Source organism: Lissotriton vulgaris, chromosome 7 (assembly GCF_964263255.1).
Source record: "Lissotriton vulgaris chromosome 7, aLisVul1.2, whole genome shotgun sequence".
Lineage (NCBI taxonomy): Eukaryota > Metazoa > Chordata > Amphibia > Caudata > Salamandridae > Lissotriton > Lissotriton vulgaris.
This window is the reverse complement of record NC_141695.1, coordinates 1518367448-1518380267: the sequence shown is the minus strand read 5'-3', so window position 1 is coordinate 1518380267 and position 12820 is coordinate 1518367448. Positions and strand designations below refer to the sequence as shown.

At 44.1% G+C, this 12820-nt stretch overlaps 1 protein-coding gene across 2 annotated transcripts in view; it reads left to right on the top strand.

Moving 5' to 3' along the window:
* CDK5RAP1 (CDK5RAP1 mitochondrial tRNA methylthiotransferase) overlaps positions 1-12820 on the top strand; it is a 206771-nt gene that overhangs the window by 82202 nt on the left and 111749 nt on the right. For both annotated transcript variants that reach the window (XM_086932386.1, XM_086932387.1), the window contains one exon: positions 1390-1493. In XM_086932386.1, coding sequence (XP_086788512.1) covers positions 1390-1493 — 104 coding nt within the window. The remainder of the gene's footprint in view (positions 1-1389; positions 1494-12820) is intronic.

The following is a 12820-nucleotide window of genomic DNA, read 5'->3' as shown; positions in this document are numbered from 1 at the left end:
CGTGGGTCCCGTGGGTGCTATTAGGATGCGCCTGCCACAGTGGCGGGTGCATCCTGCATTCCTAACATTGTGGCGGGCGGTGCACTCGGCACCGCCCGCCACAATGTTAGGGAGGCATGTTGTGCACCTCCATGCACAACATGGCAGGCACCGCGCAGTGCCTGCCAAGTTGTGCATGGAACTGCTGGGGGGGTACGGTACCCCCCATGTGCACCCCCCCACCCACCGGAGTCCCTGGGGGCCCGCAACAGGCCCCCTTAGCAGACTCTGCATGCCTTTGCCGCCACGGAAAGGCATTCATGAAACCACATTGTAATATGGCTGGCGGTGTCAAACCGACACCGCCATCAAATTGCAGCCTTTTCCGCCCTGTCGCAAGTCGACTGGGGCGGAAATGCGTTGGACGGTCTTTCCGTCCGCCGCGGACCCCCCAGCCATAATAATATGCCAGGGGGTTCTTTCCTACAGGGATGGCGGGCGGATTGGCCCCGCCGGGCCAGCAGTGACCACCGCCGGCCCGGCGAGGGCAATCCGCCTGCCATCCTAATGGGCCCCCAAATGTGGCATACCAATTTGTGAGGCACTTTCATTGTTGTTGGTCAGCTTTTATTTCAACGTGTTCATTTTTTTTATCATAACCATTCTGCTTTTCAAATGAGAAGGCTCTTCAAAAACAAAGCTACCCATATTTGCTCATCTTAAGAGCTCATTCGCATAACATAGCAGTGTTTTTTACATTTATATAACACTCACTTGTCAGATTACATAGACAATGCAGACACTTTTACCTATGTTCATAAGGGCCAGCAGAGCTTACCTTCGGATGCTCTCCCAATCCTTTTTCTTATTAAAAAGGACTGTGTTTTGGTCAGTAGATCAATCCCTTTGGATTGTATCTCATACAACTGCATGCCTCAGGAAGCAGAGCTTGACAAAGGAGCCACAGGTAAGTAGTGCTACATATACGGTTTGAGTGATAGTGCATGGTCACTGTGGATGCAAGGATCTCAAGGTTATACCTAGAGGATGTGGCAATACATGAGGGAGTTATCCATTTCTCTTTGGCATTAGTACATTCTTTAGATACCAAAGCTGTACCTTTTTTAGTTTAACAGTGTAAGTCTCTACTCTTAGACAACTGAGCTCCTATGTGATCTTTGCTCAGTGCCATAACTCTTAGATAGTTTTTTTCTGCTGGAAACATGCTCAAAAGTTTACAAGAGAGGCTAAAATACTGTAAGCAGGTGGTAAGCTTTGGTTGGGAAGTTGAAAACAAGTGCCAAGTAACTTTAAGGAAGTCCACTCAGTAGTCATTCTTAAGTAGTTATCTCTTAATGCCCTCTTATCTTTAAAGTGCTCTCATTGTCTGGCCATTTCCATTGGTTTCAGTGTATTTGGAGACCTACGGCTGCCAGATGAATGTTAATGATGCGGAAATAGCCTGGTCCATTCTCCAGAGCAGCGGTTACAGAAGGACATATACACTATCCGAGGTATGAGGAACTGCTCTCTAATGCATAACTCTGTACAATGTTTGCTTTGTAATATGAAGGCAAAGCTTGTCTGTTCCGAACTCGAATGGCTGAAATGCATTGGGGCGCCAGGAATACCAAGCTGAACATGGTTTGAGCTATGAAGTAGCTGGCAGTAGCTGTTGACTAAATAAAGTAGGATTATTCTCTTGTGCAGGCATTTTTGTGTTGAGTCATTGAATGGGTGCTGTTACCTCACTCAGAAGCTGTGTAAATCAGTTCAGACTTGTGATTAGAAAAAGACCAAAAAAAAGACAAAAATAGGAAAGAAAATGCTTAAATTGGTTTCACTGAACTCATCTCCCGTTAGCAACCTTTCATCTGGGCACATGCTTTCCTCAGTCAGCTCATGACTTTGCTTATTTGGCGAGTTTCCTCCCAGGAAAGGCAGTAACCAGCAGCTATCACTTCAATATGTCCCCCATCAAGCCCACTGCACTGCAAAACGACTCTGCTTCCCTGAGTCAGCACTTGGTCCTTGCATCCTCTATTGCAATGCAATTGTCAAAGTAATATTTGTAACTCTAAAAAACACTTATGCCCAGATGCATCAAAGTACTGTTTTGCGATTCCTAATTTGCGAAAATTACCGAATCGCAAATTAGGAATCTCAAAATGGTATGCATCATTTTTTTCGCATTTTTTTTGTGATTCGGTAAAAATCACAATTTTTACCGAATCGCATAAAAAATGCGATTTTCAAATTGCGAATTCGCAATTCCCATTCATTCCTATGGGCTGAAATGCCCATAGGAATGAATGGGAATTGCGAATTCGCAATTTGAAATCGGAATTCAACAAAGCCTTTCAAGGGTGGAGAGGGGGGCACCCATGAAATGCACTTTTACATGTAAGTTACATACACACATGTCCTAAGGACATATGTCTGTAACTTAACAGTTTAAAAAATGCATTTTTGTGCATTTTTAAACAATTTTGCAAATTACCACGAGGTTCAACTTCGTGGTAATTTGCAAATGCAATTTGTAAAATCGCAAATGTTTTGACAATGATGCATTGCATTTAAGGAATCTCAAATTTGCGATTCCTTAAAAGCAAATTGCGATTTTCCAAAAATGCTTGATGCATCCCAAAAAACAATTTAGGAAGTGCAAACGGACCATTTTTGCGATTCGCACCGTTTGCACTTCCTAAAAAGGTTGATGCATCTAGGCAATCCATTCATCAGTTAACTGAAGTAAGTATCACTCACGCCCCCACCATACACAGTGTTGACATCAATTATGTCATTTTAGATGTTGCATTGATATTATCAATAATGTCATAGAACATGTCATGACTGATGTAATATCTGAGCTCATAAGCAGTGCATGGTTAGTGTGCAAGTTAGTTACTTGAGTTCACTATACGTATGTTTTTTAGAGTTTAAACTATTACATATTAATTGACATTTTCACCTAACTATAAAGTCACTTTAACCTTTGGGTTTTATTTCAGGGAATTTCTGAGGTTTTTTAAAATTTTAAATGAGATATTATTGCCAGACCTAACTATATAACCAATTTAACCTTTGTTTTTTTCAGTGATTTTCATTTTTTTTCAATGAAAGTAACCATATAAAGAGTTGTTATTTTAGGTAAGGCAAACATACTGAATTTGTCAAGGAGTCATAACATCAACATATAAACAGATGGGCTATTGGTATTAGCAATGAGCCAAGATATCAACCTTTATAAAGCAGACCTAACGGCTTTGTTAAAATGTCCCCACAATAATATATCAATAACCATATTCTGAACTAATCCTTATAAATACCCACATGGCATTGCCTAATAAACATTTTCACATTGCAATAAAAATACTTTATTTTAAAAATCAAACAACTATGAATATGTGTTTGAGTATTTTTCTTTAACATTCATCAGGCCACAAAAGTCAGTCATAGAAGCAACCACACAGGTTAAAAAATAGTTAAGCTGTCTTCGGGTCATGCATCTATGACTGGAGACTTACTGTTTTTATCTTTGTGTTTTTTATTAAACTATCCTGGGAGGATTTTGTGCTTCTTCCAGTCCCCCGCAATACTTTCTAAAATTATAGGTGGTGCTCTTCCCCTTCTTGGGGCGCAACGAGATCCACATAATTTATTCAAAAACTCATGCATGCAATTATGAGGTGCTCTTTGGAGGGAGCAGTGAGTATTTTATTACTGGCCTTAACACTTCAATAGTTAAGCTGAAAGGTCTACTCTCACTTCGAAAACAGGCTCCAGCATGCTCGGGTTGACTCAAAAAGCAGTCTTTATTGTGGCTTCTGGTGACCCATTTGGACCTTCTCCACAGTCTTTCTCACAACAACCGTAAGTTGCCATTTGGTTCTTTTTATACACATGTGAGTTGTGAATTGCATTTTTAAAGCGACAGTGCATACATTAACTTAAACTTGCTCTAGTGCAAATAATTAATTATGCCTGAAACGTCATGTTCAAACTACATTGATAAAGTCGCAGCACTATGAAACTGTACAGAATGTTTTGTATGAATTCATACAATGCAATATATGCCAACTTTACCAGTCAGTGATTCCTTTAGCCATTACATGCTCATGGAGCCCTAAAGTTCCTCAGTCTGACATATTGCTTCTGGCCATCACAGCCAAGATACATAGTGCATAGTGCAAAGTGCAGTTATCAACATTAAGTGCTAACACACAATTACCATATTATTACGAATCTACATGAGACTTTAGAGGCCCTAATAAATGGAAATTCCCTTATTTTCGATATCATTATCTGCTTCCCTCTAACAAATTGTGTGCAAAGTGCAGAACAATGGTAAAGTGCCCCTACACTCCAGCGGATTGATTAACATCTAGATTCACAAAAAGGTATAGATCTGATGTTCATTTAAAATAGAAGAGAAGAAAGGAACCATATTACTCAGAGCAATTGTGCAAATATAGCAATGGAAAAGTAAACACTTTTAAATATGTATCAAATTAAACCCTTCTCTTGATTCATACACAGTATCAAAGAATAATTTAAACAAATCTATCAATCCACCAGGCAATTAATATAAGAAAGTGCTGAAGTGCCAATTAAAAACCCATAAAATAAATTAATCAGTGCCATACATATTGGTTGGATGAATACTGGTGATTCAAACTGGAAATTGATTCTCAAACTTTATAAATGAACATATGGCTCCTCTTCTGTATTTAGCCAATCCAGTGCTTTTGTATTGTACCTGAGAATATTTTTGTATTCAAGTTGCCTCCGGCATCGTTCCCTGTTGCCTTCTCTCAGCCTATTTGGCACTATGTCCACTACAAAGTAACTAAGGTCTTCTACCTGACTGTCATGTATTGCCTCAACGTGTCTGGCCACCGGGCAAGTTTTCCTCTTATTTTTTAATGGCCCTGACATGTTGCAAAACACATGGGTGAGCGTTCAAGATTGTCTTTTCTTTGTACAACTTTGGGCAGGTACACCTCAAAACATAGATAGCAAACTCACTTTTACAGTGTAGTGGTTCTTTATTCTCTAAGGGCTATTCTCTAAAGGCTATGTGGCATTTCCTGAATCCTCCACTCCCCATGAGAAATGTCCCCTGTTGTACTTCTGGACTACTTGTTACAAGATCACTCCTCATTGATCTTTACCTGCGGAATGCAAAGAGAGGTATACAGTGTAATTTATGACCACTCACTGGATCACTACGCAGTAAATGCCAGTATTTCAGAAAAATCGGTCTTACTTTTTGGTGTTGAGTGCTATTTCCTGGGAAAAAAATAATTATATATAAATGTAACCTACTGGCAGTCGCCAGTAGGTTCTTAGAGTTAGGGCCTTGTTTCTATTCAAAAAGCTTTTTTTTTTTTTGACAATATCTTTGGCGTCGGTTGACAAATATTCGTGAAATTTTCAAACCTAATGGGGTGCTACAGTCCGCTCCTGTCTTTACAGTTTCAGGATGATTTGTCAAGCGGGGCGGAGAAAAAAGGGGGGTCCTGAAATGTGTTTTCTCCATGTTCATTTCCTTAGGAAATTTTAAACACAGCTACAGCCCGAACTGCTGAACAGAATTACACCAAATTTGGCAAAAAGATAGCTTTTGGTCCAGAAACCTCTCTCATTGTTAAATGGTGTAAATTAGTTTAGTAGTTCCTGAGAAATTCATATTTAAAAAAATATTGATATCTGGTGACCACAGTGGCTCTGCGAACCCTCCTGGGCACGAGCTTGACTCTGATTGGCTGCCAACACTTCAAACCAGGAAGTGTTGGCAGCCATCTTGTGATTCGGTTCAACCGAGACACAAGAAAAAAGGTTAAAAAGAAAAGGGGGCAGGGTAGAAACACCCTGACCCACTAGGCCTGCTAACTCGAGGGTCCAAAAACGTTTTTTTTTTTAATCGGCTGGTTTTGCGTAGGGTACGTTAATCCTGCTGAAAACGTATTTAAAAATTAAACGCAGTCTACCATGCTTCATTTCTTTTAAGCTCCTGGGTTGGCTAGGTCCCGGGGGCAATCCATCCATGCAGCCCCGGGTACCTCCCCAGGGCTTTGATATTTAAATGCTTTGATTTTTAAATTGAAGCCCCGGGGACCGCCACCTCCCTGGGACTTCAATGATTAAAATGAAGAGTGGGGGTCTCCCACCCCCAACGCACTGCCCTGGGGACTACCACCACCTTCCTTGATCATTGATTAATACGGGGGTCTGTAGCGGACCCCTGGCCTCAGGGACCACCACCTTTCCAGGGCGTTTAATCTGAAGGGAGGGGGGCTCACCCCTGGGACATTGCTGTTTGCTGTGGCAGGGCAGGATCACTGCCCCCGCCCTGCCATAGCAAACATCTGCTTCGCTTCATGGAAGAGAGAGCAGGAAAACTTCTCTCGCTTTCCATGAAGGGAAGCATAATTGCTTTTGAGCAAAGAACTTCATGTTAGCAGCTCCCTTTGCCCAAAAGCAATATCGGCTCCAACAGGATGTGGGGAGCCGGCAGGGACTGTGGGGGGCATTGGGGCTCCCACCACGGTCCCCAACATAGAGGCCAAGCCCCGGGAGATGAGGGCATGGCCCCCTTCCCGTTTCAAGTTTTTTAAAAATAAAATAGATCATGCCTTTGGGGGTGGGGTCCCCTGGGCCCAAAAAGTATTAAGGGAAGGTGGGCAACACAGCCCCCCTTCCTAAAACAAGGAAGAAAAGAGAAGCCGGCATCTGGCCGGAGGCCCTGCCCCCTTCCTGAAGTACTCTGCAAAAGCACCTCCAACACGTGCTCTGGGTTCGGGTATGAAATACCCATTGCTACTGAGGGTCCTTCTGGGAAAACGCCCACCAGGTATTTCCAGTTGGCCCCACACAGTGGGATTACTGAGAGGTGGTGCAGGCCATGCCCCTTTTACACCACTCTGCAAATGTGCCTCTTGGCGCAGTGCTGGTGGGGCAATGAGGTCCCCTTGTGTCCTGAGGACTTCAGGACTAAAGTGGACTTCATCCCTCAAGCAGCAGTGCGCCTGGAGACGCGTTTGCAGAGTGGTGTAAAAAAGGGGTGTGGCCTCTGACCACTCTCTGCAATCCAGCTGTCTGGGGCTTACTAGCGGTAACAGGAGGGCTAGTTGTCTCTGACGGCCCCTCAGGATGCAAGGGGGCTTCATCCCCCCACCAAGAGCGTGCCAGGAGGCTAGTTTGCAGAGTGGTGGAGAAAGGGGGAGTGGCATGTGTCCACCTCTCAGCAATCCACTGTGTGGGGCTTACTGGAGGTAACAGGTAGGCTAGTCTGCCCCTAAAGACCCCCACAAGGGAAGATGACTTTAATCCCCATCCAAGAGCGTGCCAGGGAGTGCGTTTGCAGAGTGGTGGGGAAAGGGGGCTGTGTGGGACCTACTGGAGGTAATAGGAGGAGTAGCTGGCCCCCAAGGATGTTCTTGGGGGGCCAACTACCCCTCCTGTTACCGCCAGAAAGTCCCACACAGTGAGATTGTAAGAGACCTTCAGAGGCCACCGCTCTGCAAAAGCGCCTCCTGGTAAACTACTGGTTGGGGGATGAAGTCCACTTTACTCCTGAGCGACTTTGGGGCCCAAGAAGCCCTCCTGGTACCTCTTGTGAGTCCTACAACGGAATTCCTTTGCGATGCTCGGAGGCCCAGCCCCCTTTCTCAACCACTCTGCAAACGCAACTACTGGTTAAATAAGCATTTGCAATGTATTAGGTCTCACATTTGCTAAAGTTAGAGCTATTGGCGTTGTAAATGTAAAAGTTTTTTCCTAATGTTTTTCGGAGGGGATTGGATGTACGTTGTGTGTAGTGGAATTATGTTTTATGTTGTACAGTGAAATTATGTGGATAGACAGTATGTTGTATTTAAAAGTGTAAAGGATTGATTGAGGGGGGGGGGTTATGTGTTATGGAGAGAAATGATGTGGTATGATAGTCTGTGTTATGGAGTGGTAACCTCCGGTTTAGTCTTCCTCATTTCCATAGAAGCTAAACTATAAACTCAATGAGTCAAAAAAGAAAGAACCACTGAGGAGCACTTCTGGACCTAGTCAGAGGTATGAGCAAGGCCACTGGAATTATGCAACTGTTTGGCTGCACCGACTTTCGCAAAATTATACATGTTCCACATTTACCACATAATCTCTCATCTACTGCATAACCTGCAGATTTGAACAAAAAACATAGAATTGTCACTTGTTACTTATTGCTAAATGTGGGTGTTACATTGGTACTAATGGTGTGCAAACCACTCTTGCTTCTTTCTGCATCTCTCTTGCCTCTTTCTTCATTTCTCTTGCTTCTTTCGGCACCTTTCTTTCTTTTTCTGCGCTTCTCTTGCCTCTTTTTGCACGTCTCTTCCGCTTTCTGCACCTCCCTTATTTCTGCAGATCTCTTGCTTCTTTCTGCACTTCTCATGCTTTTTTCTTCTGCACCTTCCTTGCCTCTTTCTGCACCCTCTTTCTTCTTTCTGCACCTCTTGCCTCTGTACTTCAATTGCCTCTTTCAGCTCATCACTTGCTTCTTTCTGCACCTCTCTTGCCACTTTCTGCACCTCTCCTTCTTCTTTCTATATCCCTCTTACTGCTTTCTGCACCCCTCTTCCCTCTTTCTGTTCCTCTCTTCCCTCTTTCTGCACCTCTGTTGCCTGTTTCTGCATTTCTCTTGCCTCTTTCTGGACTTATCTTGCTTCTTTCTGCACTTTTCTTGCTTTTTTCTGGATTTCTGTTATTTCTTTCTGAACGCCTGTTGCCTGTTTCTGCACCTCACTTGCCTCTTTCTGCACCCCTGTTCCCTCTTTCTTCACTTCTCTTGCCTCTGTGCACTTCTCTTGTTTTTTCGGGACCTCCCTTGTTTCTTTCTGTAACTCTTTTGTCTCTTTCATCAACTCTTGCTTCTTTCTGCACCTTTCCTACTTTTTCTGCGCTTCTCTTGCCTCTTTCGGCACGTCTCTTCCGCTTTCTGCACCTCCCTTATTTATGCACCTCTCTTGCTTCTTTCTGCACCTCTCATGCTTTTTTCTGCTGCACCTTTCTTGCCCCTTTCTGCACCTCTGTTTCTTTCTTTACTTATCTTGCCTCTTTCTGCACCCTCTTTCTTCTTTCTGCACCTCTTGCCTCTTTCTGTACTTCTATTACATCTTTCTGCACATCACTTGCATCTTTCTGCACCTCTGTTGCCTCTTTCTGCACCTCTCGTGCTTCTTTCTATATCTCTCTTCCTGCTTTCTACACCCCTCTTCCCTCTTTCTGTACCTCTCTTCCCTCTTTCTGCACCTCTGTTGCCTGTTTCTGCATTTTATCTAGCCTCTTTCTGGACTTATCTTACTTCTTTCTGCACTTCTTCTGCTTCTTTATTGATTTCTGTTATTTCTTTCTGAACCCCTCTTGCCTGTTTCTGCCCCTCACTTGCCTCTTTCGCACCCCTGTTCCCTCTTTCTGCACTTCTCTTGCCTCTTTCTGCACCTCACTTGCCTCTGTGCACTTCTCTTGCTTTTTTCGGCACCTCCCTTGTTTCTTTCTGTAACTCTTTTGTCTCTTTCATTACCTCTTGCTTCTTTTCACACCCCTGTTGCTTCTTTCTGCACCCCTCTTGCCCTTTTTGCACCCTTCATCCCTCTTTCTAAACCTCATGTGTTCCCTCGTTCTGCACCCCTGTTCCCTCTTTCTACATCCTGATCTCTCTTTCTGCACCTCTCCTGCCTGTTTCCGCACTTCTCTTGTTTCTTTCTACGCTTCTCTTGCCCCTTTCTGCACCTCTGTTGCTTCTTTCTGCACCTCTCTTGCTTCTTTCTGCACCCCTCATGCCTTTCTGCACCCAGCTTCCCTCTTTGTACACCTCTCCTGACTCTTTCTGCTCCCCTCTCACCTCTTTTTGCATCTCTGTAGGTTATTCTTTCCTGCTCTTGCTTCTTTCTGTACCTTTCTTGCATATTTATGCACCCCTCTTGCCTCTTTCTGCACCCCTCTTCCCCCTTTCTGCACTTCTCTTGCCTGTCTCTACCCCTGTTGCCTCTTAATGCACCTCTTTTGCCTGTTTCCACAACTCAGTTGCCTCTTTCTGCAGTTCTACTGCCTACTTCTCCACCTCTGTTGCTTCTTTTTGCAATTCCCTTTCTTCTTTCTGTGCCTCTCTTGCTTCTTTCTGCACCCTCTTTCTACACCTCTCTTGCCTCTTTCTGCACTCCTCTTGCCTCTTTCTGCACCCCTCTTGCTACTTTTTGCACCTCTCTTGCCTCTTTCTGTGCCTCTTGCTTCTTTCTGCACCCTCTTTCTTCTTTCTGCACCTCTCTTGCCTCTTTCTGCAGCACACATGTTTCTTTCTGCCCCTCTCTTGCCTCTTTCTGCACATCTCTTGCTTCTTTCTATAACCCTCTTCCCACACCCCTCTTCCCTCTTTCTGCCCCTCTGTTGCCTGTTTCTGCCCATCTATTGCCTTTTTCTGGACTTACCTTGCTTCTTTCTGCACTGCTCTTGCTTCTTTCTGGATATCTGGTGTTTCTTTCTGAACCCCTCTTGGCTGTTTCTGTACCTCACTTGCCTCTTTCTGCACTGCTCTTGCTTTTTTCGGCACCTCTCTTGTTTCTTTCTGCAACTCTTTTGTCTATTTCATCACCTCTTGCTTCTTTCTACACCTCTGTGTTGCCAGTGCCACTAACCTGTGGTTTATCTCCCAGCTCAATCCACAGGGACGACGATAATTTCCCCACACTCCTATAGCCTGTCTATGGTTGAGAAGCTTTATGATACTCACACCCCCCGGACTGACTCTAAGAGATGTGGGGATCAGAAACCAGGATACTACTCTACTAATCCCCCAGCCGGTTTTCTCTGGGTGAACAGGAAAGGCAACACCTACATGGGAACAATAAAGATACATTGAGTAATTTCCTCCCCTCCCGTGTAACATTCACAAATGCTTGCTTTATAGAAAACACACAGTCCCTTACCGGCTGGACATCTCTGGATGTGAAAAGGAAAATCTTCGTGATCAGCAGTGCAGTTAAAACTTTCTTTTTTCTATTCCAGCCAGGCAGTAGAACCCCATCAATTAAGTCAACATAAACAACTGTTTCCAAAAACACAAAAAAATGACAGCAATTTCTCTGTCACTCAGCTCCCCAAATGAGCTCTCAATGAGGTGTCATAGACAAGCAGAAAGGGAAGGGCGAAATGGAGGGTCGGCGTACACCCAAAGCAACTGCAGTCAAAAACGCCACCCAGGCGTTAAAAAATGGAGAAGGTCAAAATAATAGCGTCTAAAACGCGTGTGTTCTCTGTTCAATAACAGGCCGGTCTTCACAAAATGCAATTTAAATGCGCATCACGCGTGAAAAATAAATGCCGTCAATTGCGTTGGGTACGAGGAAGGATACAATGTATCTTCTCTAAAATAGACACAATAAACAAACGCGGCCGCATCAGTGTCAGGGATGAAGGGCGCGACCGCGAACCCAGGAACAAAACAAATGCGGGAAGTCAGAATGCGATCAGTCAAGTAGACTCACGTTCTGTGGACGCGCGTCTAGGGAAAAGGTGCATACAATAAGTACCTCTCATGCCTCTTTCTGCACTTCTCTTGTCTCCTTCTGCACCTCTGTTGCTTCTTTCTGCACTTCTCTTGTTCTTTTTACACATCTCTTGCCTTTTTGGCACCCCTGTTCCCTCTTCTGCACTTGTCTTTCCTCTTTCTGCACCCCTCTTGCCTCTTTCTGTACCCGTCTTCCCTTTTCCTGCACCTCTCTTGCATCTTTCTGCACCTCTCTTGACTCTTTCTGCAGTTGTTGCACATCCTTCTGCACCTGTATTATGAGCACCTGTTCCCTGTATTATGAGCAGAAAGAATTACATACACCTTTTTGTACAGAAAGTTAGAGTATGCTGTTTGAAACAGAGTTATTCAAGTGTTTGTATGTTTATTTTTATGTAACACACGCCTGCATACCTTCATAAACGTTGTCAGATGTACACTAGGTATTTAGTTACAATTGCTGTTTTACATTTGGTAGGCCTAACATTCTGAGCAGTCGATGAATAGTGAACCTTCAAGAGAAAAGTGAGGTCTAAGACTGAGTATGAGTCCTTGGGAAGGTACTGTCAAAGTAGGCCATTTTCTGAACCTCTCCTGCCTGTTTCTGCATTTCTCTTGCTTCTTTCTGCGCTTCTCTTGCTTCTTTCTCCAATTCTCTTGCCTCTTTCTGCACTTCTCTTGTTTCTTTCTGCACCTTTCTTGCTTCTATCTGTACCTCCCTTGCGTGTTTCTGTACCCCTCATGCCTCTTTCTGTACCCCTCATTCCTCTTTCTGCACCTCTCTTGCCTCTTTCTGCACCTCTTGCCTCTTTCTGCACCTCTTGCCGCTTTCTGCACTCCTCTCGCCTCTTTATGCACCTTTATAGGTTATTTCCTCCATGCTCTTGCCTCTTTCTGCACCTCTCTTGCATATTTCTACACCCCTCTTGCCTCTTTCTGCACCCCTCTTCCCTCTTTCTGCACCTCTCTTGCCTCTGTCTCTACCCCTATTGCCTATTTCTGCACCTCTTGTGCCTGTTTCTGCAACTCTGTCTCTTTATGCAGTTCTTTTGCCTCCTTCTCCACCTCTGTTGCTTCTTTCTGCAATTCCCTTTCTTCTTTATGCACCTCTCTTGCTTCTTTCTGGACTTATCTTGCTTATTCTGCAATCCTCTTGCTTCGTTCTGGATTTCTGTTGCTTCTTTCTGAACCCCTCCTGCTTGTTTCTGCACCTCACTTGCCTCTTTCTGCACCCCTGTTCCCTCTTTCTGTACTTCTCTTGCTTTTTTCTGCACCTCTCTTGTTTCTTTTTGCACTTCT